The sequence below is a fragment of the Mesoplodon mirus genome (assembly GCF_964341445.2).
Source record: "Mesoplodon mirus genome assembly, chromosome: 8".
Classification (NCBI taxonomy): Eukaryota; Metazoa; Chordata; class Mammalia; order Artiodactyla; family Ziphiidae; genus Mesoplodon; species Mesoplodon mirus.
In genome coordinates, this window is record NC_138984.1 from 102,224,638 (window position 1) to 102,242,061 (window position 17,424).

The 17,424-nt window shown below is 40.6% G+C and overlaps 1 protein-coding gene across 2 annotated transcripts in view; it reads right to left on the minus strand.

Moving 5' to 3' along the window:
* The window catches only part of CNTNAP5 (contactin associated protein family member 5), a gene marked incomplete at its 5' end in the record, with an annotated part of 904,555 nt that overhangs the window by 327,432 nt on the left and 559,699 nt on the right, over window positions 1-17,424 (minus strand). For both annotated transcript variants that reach the window (XM_082630066.1, XM_082630065.1), the window contains one exon: window positions 11,889-11,995. In XM_082630066.1, the coding sequence (XP_082486192.1) occupies window positions 11,889-11,995 (107 nt within the window). The remainder of the gene's footprint in view (window positions 1-11,888; window positions 11,996-17,424) is intronic.

The window sequence follows — 17,424 nt, forward strand, 5'->3', positions numbered from 1 at the left end:
ATATTATGCTAGATATTTTTTGTCCCCTACTTCTAATCCACATAATAACTATTAAATGGGTTATTATTTTAGAGATTAAGCAACCGAGGCTGAAAAAAAGCAAGTAATTTGTCCAAGACAAGAAAGCTATAACTATACCTAGATCAGTCTGGATCCAAAGCTGATGCACAGATGGAAAATGTGTCTTTATATGTGGAGTTTAATATGTATATAACCAGTCCAGATTACTTCGAACTCATGGGATATACCAGAGCTTTGTATTTCTATGGCAATCAGTCTTTTGTTGACTGAAATGCATTAGAAATAAATGTGCATTGTTCCCGTTCAGTGTTCAAAGTAAATATCAATGGTTCTCCAAAGGACGGCAACATCAACAATTAAATTATCTCCAGTTAATTATCTTCTTTCATATTTTGCGATCTTGTGTTGCTTCTAAGGATTTGGAAAAAAGCCAAATCTTGTGATTACATTTTTGCACATTGTCAATCCAATGTAAGTATTTGAAGTTAGCTTTACTGCAGCTTCAATTAAAGAGGGGAAGGGGAGGTAGAGGGAGAGATGGAGAGAAAGAGGAAGGAAAGAACAAATAAAACAAATCACCATGGAGGAAATGACTGTGGGAAAGGCTTAAATCACTGAGATATGTTAAAAAGGAAGAGAATCGATCCGAGGTGAATATACAACCTTCATTCCTCCTCCTGTCAAATCAGAAGTCTTCATATCCATTTGTTTATAATCCTACCACATTCCATAAAATATTTAAGTGTGCTCTTTCTTCCACTTAGAGATTTTAAAACAATTATTATTGGAGTATAGTTGATTTACAATGTTGTGCTAGTTTCAGGTGTACAGCAAAGTGAATCAGTTATACAGATACATATATCCATTCTTTTTAAGATTATTTTCCTAAGTAGGTCATACTCAACACTTAGGGATGTTTTAATGTGGAGAAGAAGTGTTTTCAAACCATCTATAACTGAGTTCAAATCCCACTTCCACCAGCTCTGTGGTTTTAAGCATTTGGGCCACCAAAAGATGTTTATATTCATTGATCCTCTACTATGTGCCAGCTGGTGCCAGAGAGAGGAACACATGGAAAACTGGCAGTGTAGGAAGAAAAACAAGAACTAAACCTTTAATTTTGATGTGGGGGACTCAATTATCTGTGAGTGGGTGCTAAAGGGACAAGGGGGAGCAACGTCTAGGAAAAGTCTAGGTAGGCTTCTTGCAGGAGTTGACAAAGTTACTCAAGCAAAGACAGTGTAAGAAGAATCTCTGGTCAGGAGGTTTGCATATGTGAAGACCCCGCTGTCTGAAGAAGTCACAGGCTAACAAGGTTAGAGCTAAGGATGTGAAGGTGCCTCAGAGAGTGAGATGACCTATATAAACCACCCAGTACAGTGCATGGCACTTAAAAGAAGCTCAAGGGGGCTTCCCTGGTGGCTCAGTGGTTGAGAGTCTGCCTGCTAGTGCAGGGGACACGGGTTCGAGCCCTGGTCTGGGAGGATCCAACATGCCGTGGAGTGGCTAGGCCCGTGAGCCACAACTACTGAGCCTCCATGTCTGGAGCCTGTGCTCCACAACAAGAGAGGCCACAACAGTGAGAGGCCCGCACACCGCACTGAAGAGTGGCCCCCGCTTGCCACAACTAGAGAAAGCCCTCACACAGAAACGAAGACCCAACACAGCCAAAAATACAAATAATTAAAAGAAGGCTCAACCTTAAAAAAAAAAAAAAGAAGAAGTTCAAGGAATGTTCCTTCCCTTGTCCTTACGCTGTGCCTTGAGTAAAACCCAAACAGTCTCCATGCTCTTCCTTATTTCAAATCCTTCCTTTGATTCTCACCCTTGAAAAACAGTCTCTTAAGGCTTCTCTGCCTACCCAAGTCCCGCCCTTGTGTCCAGGCCAGACCAGTCCTCCAAGAAGCCTTTCACCTCAGCTCATCCTGCTCTAATCTCTCTCTTCATAGACTTGCAGGCACCTTGCAGTCAGACCCATGCACATAACTGCACACCACCTTGCATTACTTGTTTATTAACGGATGCAAAGATATTGGTCTTTCCCCCTGAAGGAGAGTAAAATCACTTCAATGGCAGGTAATGGTTTTGAATCACCTGGATCCTGACAACACCTATGATAGCTATCAATCAACAAAGTCTCTTGAAAAGGGAACCCTCCTACACAGTTGCTGGGAATGTAAATTGGTGCAGCCACTATGAAAAACCGTATGGAGTTTCCTTAAAAAACTAAAAATAGAGTTGCCATATGATCCAGCAATCCCACTCTTGGGCAGATATCTGGAAAAGCTCTAATTCAAAAAGATATATGCACACCTATATTCATAGAAGCACTACTTACAATAGTCAAGACATGGAAACAACCTAGGTGTCCATCAACAGATGAATGGATAAAGAAGATGTGGTAAATATATACACAATGAAATACTACTCAGCCATAAAAAAGAATGAAATAAAGCCATTTGCAGCAACATGGCTGGACCTAGAGATCATCATACTAAGTGAAGTAAGTCAGACAGAGAAAGACAAATATGATATGGTATTGAATATATGTGGAATATAAAAAATGATGCAAATGAACTTACATATAAAACAGAAATAGACCCACAGACATAGAAAACAAACTTATGATTACCAAAGGGGAAAGGTGGTGGGGAGAGATAAATTAGGAGTTTAGGATTAACATATACGCACTACTCTATATAAGCTGTGACAAAGTGAGAGAGTGGCATGGACATATATACACTACCAAACGTAAAATAGATAGCTAGTGGGAAGCAGCTGCATAGCACAGGGAGATCAGCTCAGTGGTTTGTGACCACCTAGAGGGGTGGGATAGGGAGGGTAGGAAGAAGGGAGACGCAAGAAGTAAGAGATATGGGAACATATGTATATGTATAACTGATTCACTTTGTTATAAAGCAGAAACTAACACACCATTGTAAAGCAATCATACTCCAATAAAGATGTTAAAAAAATAAGAAATAGGTACAAGTCAAAAGAAAAAAAAAAGATAACCAACATGGACCTACTATACAGCACAGGGACCCATACTCATTATTTTTTAATAATCTATAATGGAAAAAAATCTGAAAAAGAATATATATTTATATATAACTGAATCATTTTGCTGTACATCTGAAACTAACACATTGTAAATCAACTATACTTCAAATAACAAATTAATTAATTAAAAAATAATTTTTTGAAAAACGTTGTCTTTCTTTCACTTATTGTGCTTTTCTCCAACTTCTTATCTAAACATCCAGCCATTCAACTATGACCAACCACAATGATGAAGTAACCTGGGGGACATTGCTTGGACATTTCTGTTTATAATCTATTCTCAGAAGACTACTCTTCTGCCTTTTAGGTTACCATTTTTTCTTCATTCTTCCTTTTTCTTTCCTCACACTTCCTTCTTAGTTGTGTCTCAATTGTATCTCTTCTTGAGCTCCTTAAAATATTTTACTTGGCAGTTTCCACCCTTGGCCCACCATATCTGATTGATTTCAACTATTCAAAAGGCTTCAGCAACTATACACCCAGTGATTATTCTCTTCCCCCCGGGACCTGACTCTGGGATGTCCAAGTACTTCTGCATAGGTAACATCTCTCCAGGAAAACATCATGCCCCAAACTGAACTGAAGATTTCATCTGCTAAGCCTTTGCCTCATTCTTCATGTCTTCCATCTGTTCAAATGATAGCTGACATGGATCAGGGGCTTTGCATTTGCCAGGCACAAGGCTAAATACTTTATGGGAATTCTTTTATTTAATCCTCATGGTATTTCCATTACGTGGCTGCTATTACTAGCCACATATCACAAACGAGGACATTAAAGCACACAGTAGTCACATAACTCACCCTAGGTTATACATCTTGTAAGTTGTAGAGCCTGGATTTGACGTGAGACTGTCAGGCCCAGAGCGACCTGGGGACTTAGTCACTACATCCTTAATTCATGAAGACTTCCAAGCTACAAAGCTACAAGCCATCCTTCTCTCTGCTGTATTCGATTTGTCTCCAAGTCTGTTTGATCCAATGTTAGATATGCCTTTCATGTCAGGTCCCTTCTTTCTAGCTTGCTCTGACTCTCATTATTTGATGCTCACATAATTGCAAATAGCATTGTACCTCTCCCTTGCACCCAACACATACCCAACTTGGACCCTTGCACCCAACATGAAGTTGTCTTCCAAATACAGTGCATGTTCTATGATACTATTACAGTTAGAGTTCCAAAAAGAACTTACTAAATAAAAAAAACAAACAATGAAATACATATTAGCAAGTCAATTCTCAGCATTAAAGCAAAACCAAGAAACTGTGGCTGGCTCCTAGGTGCTCAACAGAGAAACCAGCTCCTTCTCAATGAATCACCCATCTTCTCTTCTGTCTGAAAATCCTGACTCTCCTTTCCTCCATTTCACCTTAGATTCCAGCTGTGCCAAGCAGATCATATCACTCCCTGCTGCACGACACTTCATGTGTCTCTGTCTTTTGTTCTTTCTCATCCTTCAAGCCTCTGCTCAAATGTCAATTATTGTGAAAACTTTCTCACCTCCCCCAGAAAGGGACATTGCCCTTACCCCAGTAACTCCACATTACTGTGTGCTCCTATCTGATTTATCCATCTGTGTATACAGCCAACAGCAGATACCTACAACGTGTCAGGGATTAGACAAATGGTTGGGGACACAGAGAAGATTCAGACACCATCCTGTCCTTACAGAGTCCCCATTTAATGGCACAGTGAGTTATCTTTTTCTGCGTAACTGTCTGTTTCACCAATTGCATGATATGCCCTGGATGTCACCAGTTCTTTAGATATGGTTAGTACAAATGTAAGCAAGACACAGTTCCTCCCCTAAAGGAATTTAGAGTCTCAGTGGGGGAGTTAACATGAATAAAAGTAATGATGACACCAAAGGCTAGTGTCATAAAATGAAGCAGGGTGTGGATTCAACAATTCATCCCTACTGTAGAGCACAGGGAACTCTGCTCAATATTCTGTAACAACCTAATTGGGAAAAGAATTTGAAAAAGAACAGATACATGTATATGTATAACTGAATCGCTTTGTTGTACACCCGAAGCTAACCCAGAATTGTTAAACAACTGTATTCCAATATAAAATTAAAAGATAGGGCTTCCCTGGTGGTGCAGTGGTTGGGAGTCCACCTGCCGATGCAGGGGATGCGGGTTCATGCCCCAGTCTGGGAGGTTCCCACATGCCACGGTGCGGCTGGGCCCGTGAGCCATGGCTGCTGGGCCTGCGTGTCCGGAGCCTGTGCTCCTCAACGGGAGAGGCCACAACAGTGAGAGGCCTGCGTACCGCAAAAAAAAAAAAATAATAATAATAATAATAATAATAAATAAAATAAAATAAAATAAAAAGATAAAAAATTGCACTACTGTTTTTGTTTTTCTTCTTCTTCTTTAGGTAGCTAGTTGCAGCTTAGAACAGCTGCTGATGGCATTCAGGTTTAACCCTGGAGATGAATTTTCTTTAGATCTTGATAGGAAACCCACAGAATAATATTAGGATATGAGTTGACCTGAGCAAAGAGATATGAGTCCTGCTTTTAAATAAATCTCTTATTACCAGAATCCCCTACCGTCTCTAACCTTTCATTTCAACTATGAAATATCATGCAGTGAGAGGACCATTTACCTACTGTTAAAATAGCTAAAGTGTTATCCCTCTATGATGGCTACCTTAGAGGCTGATCGTCAGACAACTTGATAAGCTCCCACTCAATACCTGGCTATTCATGGCCCAATGGGGGAGGCACTATGTCAAGCTTGGGAGAGGAGGAAAGCAGACATCTTTTTGCCAAGCTGAAAAGTGAGCTGAAAAGCATTGTTAGGATGTCAGAGAGGCTACATGGTAAAAAGGGATTTGCAAAGGCTGAGAAACGGTGAAGAGACCCTGGAAAAGGGTCCATGTGAATGTGATCAGATATAGATACTGAGGAGATCAAGGACAGTCCCAGTCATGAGGAGATATGTGGAAGATGAACAGTAGGTACTTGGGTCCTTACCAAGTCCACGCCAGGTGAGAGTCATAGTCAGTTGCCTGGTTACTGACATCAGATGTGCTTTCAAAAGGTACATACTTGTTGAATGATTAAATACAGTTCTGTAGAGACAATCTTATTCCTACTGCATAATTCACCTATAAAACCTTATTCTTCATCTGGAATTCATCATGAGGGTCCATAATAATTTCCATATCAATATGCAAATGTTTTATGGGACTTCCCTGGTGGCACGGTGGTTAAGAATCCACCTGCCAATGCAGGGGACATGGGTTTGAGCCCTGGTCTGGGAAGATCCCACATGCCACGGAGCAACAGAGCCCACGTGCCACAACTACTGAAGCCCGCACGCCTAGAGCCCATGCTCCACAACAAGAGAAGTCACCGCTATGAGAAGCCTGCACAGCACAAGGAAGAGTAACCCCCGCTCACCACAACTAGAGAAAGCCCATGGGCAGCAAAAAAGACCCAACGCAGCCAAAAATAAATAAATAAATAAATAAATTTAAAAGTATGCAAATGTTTTAGTAAAAACATGTAAAATAGTTTTATAACATATAGTAAACAATTCTGGCTTAGAAGGTGAAATAAGATATCTCAAAAAATAGTGATCAGAGTATAAACTGTATCAAGACTTTAGGAAAGCTAGTTGAAATATGAATCAAGATCCTTAAAATGATTCATAATCTTTGACTCAAATATGCCATTACTATTCCCTGTTCAAGAAAACAATGGAACATGTGGGATTAAAATTTATTTAAGCACAAAGATGCCCACTGTGGTATAGGTTAGAATAATAAATATTTGGAAACAACACAGGGCTCCTCATCCCCCACCCAAAAGAAGATTAAAATGGTTGAATAAAAACAAGAAGCCATTAAATAGACTATTTATTATGCAGTCATTAAAGTCATATTTATAGACACTGCAATAACGTGTGAAAAACTTTGGTAATAAAGGAAAGTGAGCTCAGATTTCCCCTAGGGGAAAGTGTTTTATGGGAATACCACTTGGGCTTCAGGAATGAATGAAAAGAGCTATTTTCCCGTTCTTGAGCCAGGCAAACATCTGCATTGTCCCAAATCACAGCATATATATTCTACCATCACACCTTGGCTCTTGGCAGCCTCTGTTTTCAATAGGCTTCCCTCGTCTTTTTATCCATTTTAATTTGAGCTGTCTTTCAAGTGCTGACTCCACCTACTTCCTTCCAGGATGAGTTCATGATTATTCTAGAACACAAAAACGTTCTCACCTCTCAGTCTTCTAGAACTGCATTTTCTATCTGGTATCACAATATCCTACTGGGTTTCAAGCAGTATGAAAGACGTCATGAATGTCCCATCACTAAGTTCATATACAGAGGTTTGCAAAATGTCTTCGTTATTTGAGAAAGGAAATAAGATATAGGGCTTATCTTGCATCACAGCCAGATTCCCTCTATTTAAATCCCAGCTCCTTCATTTGCTACATATGTTACCTTGAGGAAGATACATAACTTTCTGGGCTTCAGTGTGCTCATCTATAAAATGGGGAGAATAATAATACCCACCTCACTTTATCATTATGTTGTAGACTAATCTATGATTAAGCTCCTATAACAAAACCTCTTCCTTTTAATCTTAACTTGGATTCATAATATACCGTGGCCAAGATATACCTTGAGTACTCAGTAGTTTGGCTTCAATTACACAACCTTCTAAACTTGCACATTTTAGAAAACCAATAAGCAGCTCTGGTGATCGAAAGACTCTGATCACTGGGTGGGTTTCCAGGACTTAATCTGGACTGAAAACATTATTTTACCTTCAGTTTTCCCTCTGGCAAATAGGATACAACTTAGGGGAGAAGATTGCTGACCAAAGCAACTTGCAGACATAATGTTTAATGTCAGTTCATGGGATAAGTGATGGTCTCATATTTCCTTCTTCTGTGGGGAAGCTGCAACAGATTGGAGAGGAATTGCCCACTTAATCATCATATCTTGTTAAGCAGGAGGCTTTGAACCAAGTGTGTTTGAAAAGTAACATAACTTGTGCACCCAAGTTCTTTATATGTCATCAGGTAAGGAGGAAAGAAAATTGAAATGCAACGATGACATATCTACTTTTAACAGCAACCTACCATGTTTAAGAACTTTGGGAATTCCCATTGTACCATTCCTTAGAGTTCATCATACCCTCCTCCTCAGCCAGACCCCTCTCTTATCCACAAAGCGAGATAGAGAGAAACAAATTATTTCTGTCCTTAGTCAGCCCTATTGGTTCACATTTACTAGGATGCACCGAGAATGAAAAAAAAAAAAAAAAAACTAATCCTAAAGAGTACGAAAAGACAAAAGACCAGTAGTCAAGAAATTATGAGTTTTACGTATCATTATAAATGTCTTACAAATCTAAAGGTCTTGCATAGACTCTTCTGATTGTGCATGACTGTTTCAAGGAATTACAGCCCAACACACCAAGGGCATTGCCATTTCCACACTAGCAGGTTTGTGAACTTGCTTGTTTTGCTTTTACCTGAGGGGGTCCTCTGTTCTGTTTTCTGTATTTTAGCAGCTCTCATTTCTGATGCCCTACATTCGGGACACAGACTTTCTGAAGGCAGGAAAGCATGACTTGATTTACTCAATTTACACACGTGACGCAAAACAGTGCTCCTTACCCAACTGGGGGGGGAGGAAGAGGGATTAGTTAAAGGGAGACAAATTCTCGAATTGCATAGGCATCCAAACCTCACAGACACCCAAGCACCTCTGATCTGTCCTGGCTGGGTGCCCAGAAGGGAAGGAGGGGTTTAACAGTGTTGCAGTCCATGGTATAGGCCCTGAGTAATGTCACAGAAAGAGGGATAAAAAGAGAATGAGATTTTTAAGACTTGGTGTGTTAAGTTTCCTGCTCATCAACTTTGACAGTGTTCCTTTAAAAATCAGCACCTCACATCCATCGACATTTCAGTTCACGCTTTTTTTATAGAGTTGGAAATCTTCTATTTTTAACATGATGGATGGATACATTTAAAGGAGGAGAGCATCCCTAGAGATGAACTTCTCAAAATATTATTAAATTACTTTAGGAGAAAGTGAACAGAATAAGCTTTACAAATCATAGGAATGTTATCATACGATTCGGCCAGTATCTGGATAGTTTTGACTTAAATCTTCAGGTTTCTCTCATCTCACTATTAAACTGATGGCCACTCTGGTTGCCTCTGAGCTTCTTACAAGAGCATCGTCCATACAAACTGGACAGTCCTGTATGTGTCCTACAATGTATCTGTCCAAGTATATGTTGTTCTTGACTGTTTAGGGATAATAGTTCTGGAACCGGACTCAACATTTATAGATTGGGGGGCTTCCCTGGTGGTGCAGTGGTTAAGAATCTGCCTGCCAATTCAGGGGACACGGGTTCGGGCCCTGGTCCGGGAAGATTCTGTATGTCACAGAGCAACTAAGCCTGTGCGCCACAACTACTGAGCCTGCGTGCCACAAGTACTGAAGCCTGCATGCCTAAAGCCTGTGCTCCACAACAAGAGAAGCCACTGCAGTGAGAAGTCCGTGCACTGCAATGAAGAGTAGCCCCAGCTTGCTGCAACTAGAGAAAGCCCACATGCAGCAATGAAGACCCAACACAGTCAAAAAATAATTAATTAATTAATTTTTTAAAAAATTATAGATTGGTATTAATTGAGAATCTTAAATAAAAACTTGTAATTTTAGCCTTAAAATGGTCCACAAGATTTTGTTAGTTTTCCTTTACAGGATCTGTGAGAAAGCAAGCTCTGGAGTGTTAAAATTATGTCCTTGTTCAAGTATAAGAGTTTGCTAAAAATTAAATCTAATCTCTCTCAGTCTGTTGTTCACTGTTCCAAATCTCTAAATAGAAAATTTTAAGTAAGTTATATCATTATAAAGCCAGGCAGTGATTTTCACTTCTACAGGCAACTAACAGTAATAATGTCATCTCATCATGGCCAATGGGCTATTTCTTCTCTGATTTGCTTAGCCTCCTCTATGGTCACCACTGGTGAATGTTACATTACAAGGTATAGAAGAGGCCACAGAATGGCTGAGAGGTCTGCAGGGATGAGAGCATCAGCGCTGTTCATCCTGGATCAGAGTCTGATTCTAGCCCAGCTGGCATCTACCGTTCCCTTTCTGCATTCTGAGTGCCATGCCAGGAATAGCAGGGACTTAAGGAAAACAAGGTGAGATCTTGCCCTGAGTGATAGTCTCCCTGAAGTCCTCAGAATAGGTCCAGCCTTGGCTTGGCTCTTACATTATTCTAGAAGTCCCTTCTCCCACTCCTCTACTTTCTAAGTCAATTTCGAAGTTCACATTTTCTGTGAAATCTCCTACAACTATAGCCAGCACCTTCCAATTACATCTTTGTCAGTTAAACTTACAGTTCGTTTCACACAGTTTGACATACAATTCTCCAAATGGCAAACCTTCTCTATTTTGTCATGTACTTTTTTTGTTTGGTGACCCTGACAGGACTATCGAATTATGGAAATCGTGGTGCTGCTGTTCTCCCTTTACTTTTTCCTCCTCTCCCCTTATTCTCTGTGTGCTCCAGCTGCCTCACTTCCTGCTTCCTTTCTTACCACTTACTGTCAGGACTCTCCCACCATGTGAAACTACTTGCAGTTTCAGTTTCCTTTTTTCTTTTCCTTGTCTGCCACATTCCTATCACGAGATCAGTTCAAACCTTCTATCTGAAGCCTCCCCAACATGGACACACAGACATTGTCAGTACTTAGCACCAATATGCGGTTCTATTGTCTCAGATACCATGGTAAGATGACACTTCCTACCCTCTTGAAGTTAGGTGCTCATAGGACTTTATTTGGCCAATGATTCCATGAGTGGAAGTAACATTTGCCACTTCCAGGTAGAAGCGTCCAAGTAGAAACTTCCAGGTAGAAGCTTTTAAAAACATGTTTCCTTGTGCATCCCTCTCCCTGACAGGGCAACATTCCAGATGATGGAGTCTCTGTCAGCTTCCCAGAATAAGAACACCTTTGGAAAAGGGTCCCCTGCAGACCTGTGATATGCAGGTAACACAGGCATGACTCAACTGCTCATTACTTATGCCACCGAGATGCAGGTTGTTTATTGCACAGCCTAACTTAGCCCATCTAGACAATGCAGTTGACTTCAGAGCTCTTCTTTGTGTGCCTCCAGCACCTTGTCTTTCCTCTACCTCAAAACTTATCCTATTTCCTGTGTGTCTTCCTGGTAGACCTTGAGCTTCATGATGATATGGCTTTGTATTTGTGCATCCTCCATGCTCACCACAGTGTTTGGCATAGAGTACGCTCTCAAGAAACACACGTTGGGGACTTCCCTGGTGGAGCAGTGGTTAAGAATCCGCCTGCCAATGCATGAGACATGGGTTCTATCCCTGGTCCAGGAAGATCCCACATGCTGTGGAGCAACTAAGGCCATGTGCCACAACTACTGAGCCTGCACTCTAGAGCTGGTGAGCTGCAACTACTGAGCCCGAGAGCCACAAGTATTGAGCCCGCATGTTGCAACTACTGAAGCTTACCTGCGTAGAGCCTGTGCTCTGCAACAAGAGAAGCCACTGCAGTGAGAAGCCTCCGCACCACAACAAAGAGAAGCCCCCACTCGCACCAACTAGAGGAAGCCCGTGCACAGCAGTGAAGACTGAACACAGCCAAAAAAAATTTTTTTAAAAAGGAACACACACTGAAGGAATGAATAAAACGTGCCCACCCCATGTTGAATATACCCTGGCATTATCCCCGAAATTCGTGGATTTTTACCCATTCTACTGTGGGTAGGCATGAGTCTACTCACAGTTATGGCAGGTGGCGCCCACGTAACCTGTGTCACTGCAGTTACAGTAGAAGGTCACCCAGGACTGGAAGCAGCTTCCTCCATGTTCACAGTAGTTTGGCAAACACCTTGAGAGATGGAGCAAAATCAAACAAAATAAACCAAATCAGTTGAAATAAGGGGAAAAACAAAAACGTCTTATATCCAACTACATGAATTAATGGTAGAAATCGGTCGCTCTACTCCCATTCCTGAGTGAGACTTGAATACGTAAACACAAGACAATGGTTTCACCACAAGAGGTGGGTCCACCTGGTACTACTGGGCAAAGAAAGGCTCAGGGCTGACTTAGGCAGTTAAGTAAAGCATTTCAACATTGGGGCACATGTTCATTGACTTCAAGTTAATTTGAAGTGGTCAGAATTTGTAAGGTTTTTCACTTACTGTAGAACAAAATAGACAAAGATGTAATTTTGCATTTTGAAAAGGTTTTGCATTTTTAAAGGAAAGGGGAAAGGGGCAAATAATTGAGGTCATAATCCTCCTGCTTCTCTTTTGGGTGACGGCCAGGAATCTATTTTAAACTCCCCATGAATTTAAAAAGATGGTATCTGTTCAGTTAACATACTAGGAAATTCTAGCATTATTAACAGAGCCAATAACACCCTTAAAATGAGGCCTTTACTACTTATAATGAAAACAGTATGACTATTCTGAAAAATATTTTCACCCTACACTTTAAAACTCTCTGAAACATTCATATAAGTTAACCCAGAAATCACCCTTCGATGGCTCTATCTTTAGGATGTATTTCAAAGCATAAAACTATGTATGCTAATTATCCTTATTCACAATGATGCCGTGATGAATCCATGTAAGTTTCCAACATGAGAAGATTTCTTAAGAAAGTTGTAGTACATAATATTAATGGGCTACCATAAAGCTACTACAAATGATGTTAGCAAAAAGGATTAAAACAGACTGGGACTGGATTAAGTGAAAATTCAAGATATGAAGCACGGCCACAATGAAGTTAAACAAACATTTCATACTGCAAAAATAACAAGGACAAACGTTAAGTGTCACTTGGGCTAAGGGGAGTGAAGGCAACATTCATTTCTTCTGGACAAAGATCATAGACTTCAGGGTTACATATATCTGAGCACAAATCCCAGCTCAGCAATTTACTACATGGTGTATTTGGGTAATTCTCTTCATCTCTTATATACATGATTTAAAGTGTCTACACTGCGGGTACTCTTCTCCTAAAAAATAACCAGGCAAGTGCTCAATACGTATAACAAATAAAATTAAGAGTAAAAGCAATGCTAAACACTGAAATTTTTGAAAACAGTCTTTACGGGAAGAGTAAAATCTCATGAATTTCAACAGGGACAGGCTATAAACAGCAAAATCACAGAAGTGGTATAATACAACAAAAGGGTTCATTGTGCAGCCTCCGAAAATGTGAGGCAAGGAAAAGTAATATGATTTACCCTAAGTGTCCTACATAGGTAGGAAACCCTCCAGCAATGATTGTTTCAAAGCCCAGAAACTAATAGTCCTGCATATGTCCAGACATATTATTAGAAGTATTCTGCTCAGCACAGCAAACACACTATTGTGCTGACAGGGCTTCTGTTTGGGAAAAACCTTTTGATAACTCCATGGTGTCCAGCTAAGGCTTAAAAACACAGGAAAAGTGGGGGGAAAGGGGACTCAGTAATTTTGCTCTGGAACATGATCACAGAATCCAACCAATCAATAAATAAACCAAAAAATGAGCCCTTGCCTACTCCAAATTCTACACTTCCTCTGGATTCCCCCACCCAGCTTGGTGGAAAAGAAACAGGCTTGTTATTCAGATATACCACAGGTTTCTGCCCACCCCCCACCCCCCGACACCAGTAACCTTGTGCTGTGGGGAAGTTAGATAAACTTGAAGCATCAGTGTCCTCACGAACAAAATCCAAGCAGGAACCTCTGCCTCTGGGTGTGCCCTGATAGAGAGCCTGTGAAGGCCCACCCTCCTCCACACCTTTTCTTCTTTTGCATCCAGAACTCCTTGTTTCTGAATACTGCTTCTCCTGCAGTGTACTTTTCTCAAGATCTTTCCCCTCGGAACCTCTCAAATTCTTACATGACATGTCTATGGCTGCTCTATCCCACCCCATCCCACTCCCCTCCCCCAATCACACACACACACACACACACACACACACACACACAGATTCCACGATTGACAAACAATGGTATTACTGTTCCCCTCCCTCCACCAAGAAAAAGTTAATTGCTTTAAAGATGGAAAGCTGAGCAAAGCCAGGTCAGTAGGTAGTTATCCTATAGTTCTTTTGGTTTTGGCACCAAGAAAGTTCAGATCAGCCCCCTTTTTGATGACTGAAGCTATAAAACAAAAACTCAGAAGTTCTCATTGGCCATGTTTTCAGCCATGAGAAGAAAGCTTATCTGCAGTGAAAAAGAGAGAGAGAAAAAAATGCTGAGGTCCAGAATGCAGCAGAAAAGACAGATGGAGAGAATCCTGACAATATTTGTGTGGTGGATCTCTGCTGTTTCCAAGATTAGGTTGCATCCCTGATCTTTCTCAGGGCTGGTTGTTTTCATCTAGCTTTGATTCTGTGAGACAACCCAAGATCTTTCTGGGAAAACCCCCTATTTATTCAGGCTAGCTTGAGTTTGGATTCTCTTCTTTCCAACTAACCACCTTAACTTTTTGTCAATCAGCATCCTATAAATACAAACAGCAATAGAAACACATATTTCCTTACAATTTTACACTTTAAAGTATTTTTAAAACTCAATGTTGCCAAGCTAAGTGGGGCGTGTAGGGGGAGGGATCTTGTGGAAAAGTACAAGAACTAGCTGGGTACTTTGAACATATTTCGAAAACCTCACACAGACCTTGTATTACAGTGTTACTAAACTCAATTTACTAACGAATATGTAGGCTAGAAATTCATTTGTTTATGGTCACTCAAAAACAAATGATGTATTTCTGAGAGGGAAAAAGAGTACCTGGGGAAATAAAAACATCTAATATTCCTAGAACGAGAAAAAAATTAAATGAATACTTACAGGGCTGCCTTTGAGCTTGGTTCATTTTTGTTCAATGCACACTGTGATTAGAAAAACTCATTTGTAAAGTAGACACTCAAAATAAAAGATGTGTAACCCCTACTGGCTTATTTAAAAAGGGCAGTTTTAGGAGTATAATTTCCGTGTTCTTTAATCAGTTCATTTTAACTGGTGTTTTGTCTCTTTTTCTCTCTACTTGGTATACACTGAGCACTTGAGACATGAACACAGAAAGAGGTCAGTGTGGAACTACGGAAGTGAACAGAACTCATTAAGTGTGAGGACAGTGACAATCTTAGGTGTAAGGCACTGAATTCAATTTGCTATGAGATAATCATGCTGAACAAATATCTTCTAAAATCCTAATGATATTTCATATCTAGCTGAATCAGATGTGCCTTCTTGTGGTGTACGATGTTTAGTAAACAGAGCTTTCAGCATAAACACAACTGTTGATGTCATACTCTTCAGAAGCCCAAAGAAGCATCATGATGTGTGCCAGCAAGGACTCGGAGAGCAGGGCACATGCATCAGAAGCTGCTTGCATCTTTCTAAAAGTGGGATGTGCATAATTTGAAGGGAGATGAACGAAAGAGTTGAAGAAAAGGCAGAAAAGAATTAGGAATGGAAGGAGAAAAGAAAAAAATATAACACGGACAAAAGTGTTATACGAGTTTTATATGAGAAAGTATATTTTTTCCCAAAATCAAAACTTCTTCCAAAAGAGAAGGCTCATTGCTAGTTGGATCTGTGGACCATCCAGGTAAGAGATGAAGTGGGTGGAAGAGTTGTCCGGAGAGGTCCATGGACCTCATTAATGGTCCCGTCCAGCCTTCCATGGCATATGGTTCTGGCTCACAGTTGTTTGGTGGTGTGCTTTCTTGTTTGCAGGGAGATATGAAGGAAAAGAAAATGTTTCTCCTTAAAGATGCACAGCAAGGGAGACAGTTAGATAAGCTGCTTCAAAGAAGAGAGTATTTCACAGAATACTGAGAGATTGACCTACTCCAAAGACTAGAGTCTAGTTTCAAGCATCCTGGCAAGCATATTTTCTGCCAAATACACTTCGCCCCCCTGGGCATTAGGAAGAACAAAGGGACCCCTGCCATTTTCCTTAAGAAAGATCAGAGTGGTCTTTCCCTAACTTAGCCTTTCACTGAGGCCAAGCACAAGTTTCCACCTGGAGTAGATCAACCCTGGGAAAAGCATTAAGAAAGCAGGGGGAATCAACATAGTTTTGGAAAATATAGTCAGTATGTTTATAATTTAGAAAGTTTCAAAGAATCAATATGAATTTTTAGCTTCTCTTAAATGAAGATCAGATTACTGAGAACAGTCATTGCAAATCTCCTGATTTTCCATGCCAGTGACTTCCAAATTTATATTTCAAGTTCTGTCTTCTCTCCTGAATTCCAGACCCATAAATCCAGCTGCCTGCTTCAAAGTTCCACTTGGGTGTCAGATGTTTCAAACTGCAGATGTTTCAAACTGCATGTCCAAACCTGACTTTCTGATCTCATACTTCACCTCCTGCTCCCCAAGTTCTCTACTCACATCCTTCACCATCAGAGGAGGGCAACTCTATACTTACCACTCTCGAGACCCCAACACTTGAAAGTCCCCCCCTTCCCTCACAGCCCTTATCTGAGGGGCGAGTACATGTCTCTGGCTCTGCTTTTAGAATCTGTTCTGCATCTGACCACTTCTCATCACCTCCTGCTACCACTCTGGTCTGAGTCACCAGCATCTCTGGCCTGAACAACTGTGATCATCAGCCAACTGGTCTACCAGCTTCCATCTCCAATCCCTTCAGTATGTCCCCAACACAAAAGCAAGAGAGATACTATTAACATCTAAGGCAGATTGAAACCCTTCAAGGGCTTTCTGTTTTAATCAAGGTAAAAGCAACATCTTTAAACGACCTACCAGTTCCTGCTGATCTGTAACCCCATCACTTCTCCAAATTCATCCCTACTCTTCTCCCTTTTCTACATCACCCCAGCCATGCTGAACTCCTTTTCTTCCTTAAAGCACACCAGGGATGCTGCTTTGTCAGGGTCTTTGCACTGAAGTTCTCTTTGCCCAGATGCTCTCCCCCACATGTCTATATGGCCGAGTCCTCACCTCCTTCTTGTCTCTGATAAAATGGAAGCCTGTCACAATCACGCTACTTAAAGTTGCATGATCCTGCAATCCCATTCCTGGACTTTATCTGGAGAAAACTATAATTCGAAAAGGTACATGCACTACTATTCACTGCAAAACAAACAAACAAACAAACAAAAAAACAAAAAAACAAACAGATTCGTTGCAGCACTATTAACAATAGCCAAGACATGGAAGCAACCTAAATGTTCATCGACAGATGAATGGATAAAGAAGATGTGGTATATAGACACAATGGAATATTACTCAGACATAAAAAAATAATAAAATAATGCCATTTGCAGCAACAAAGATGGAC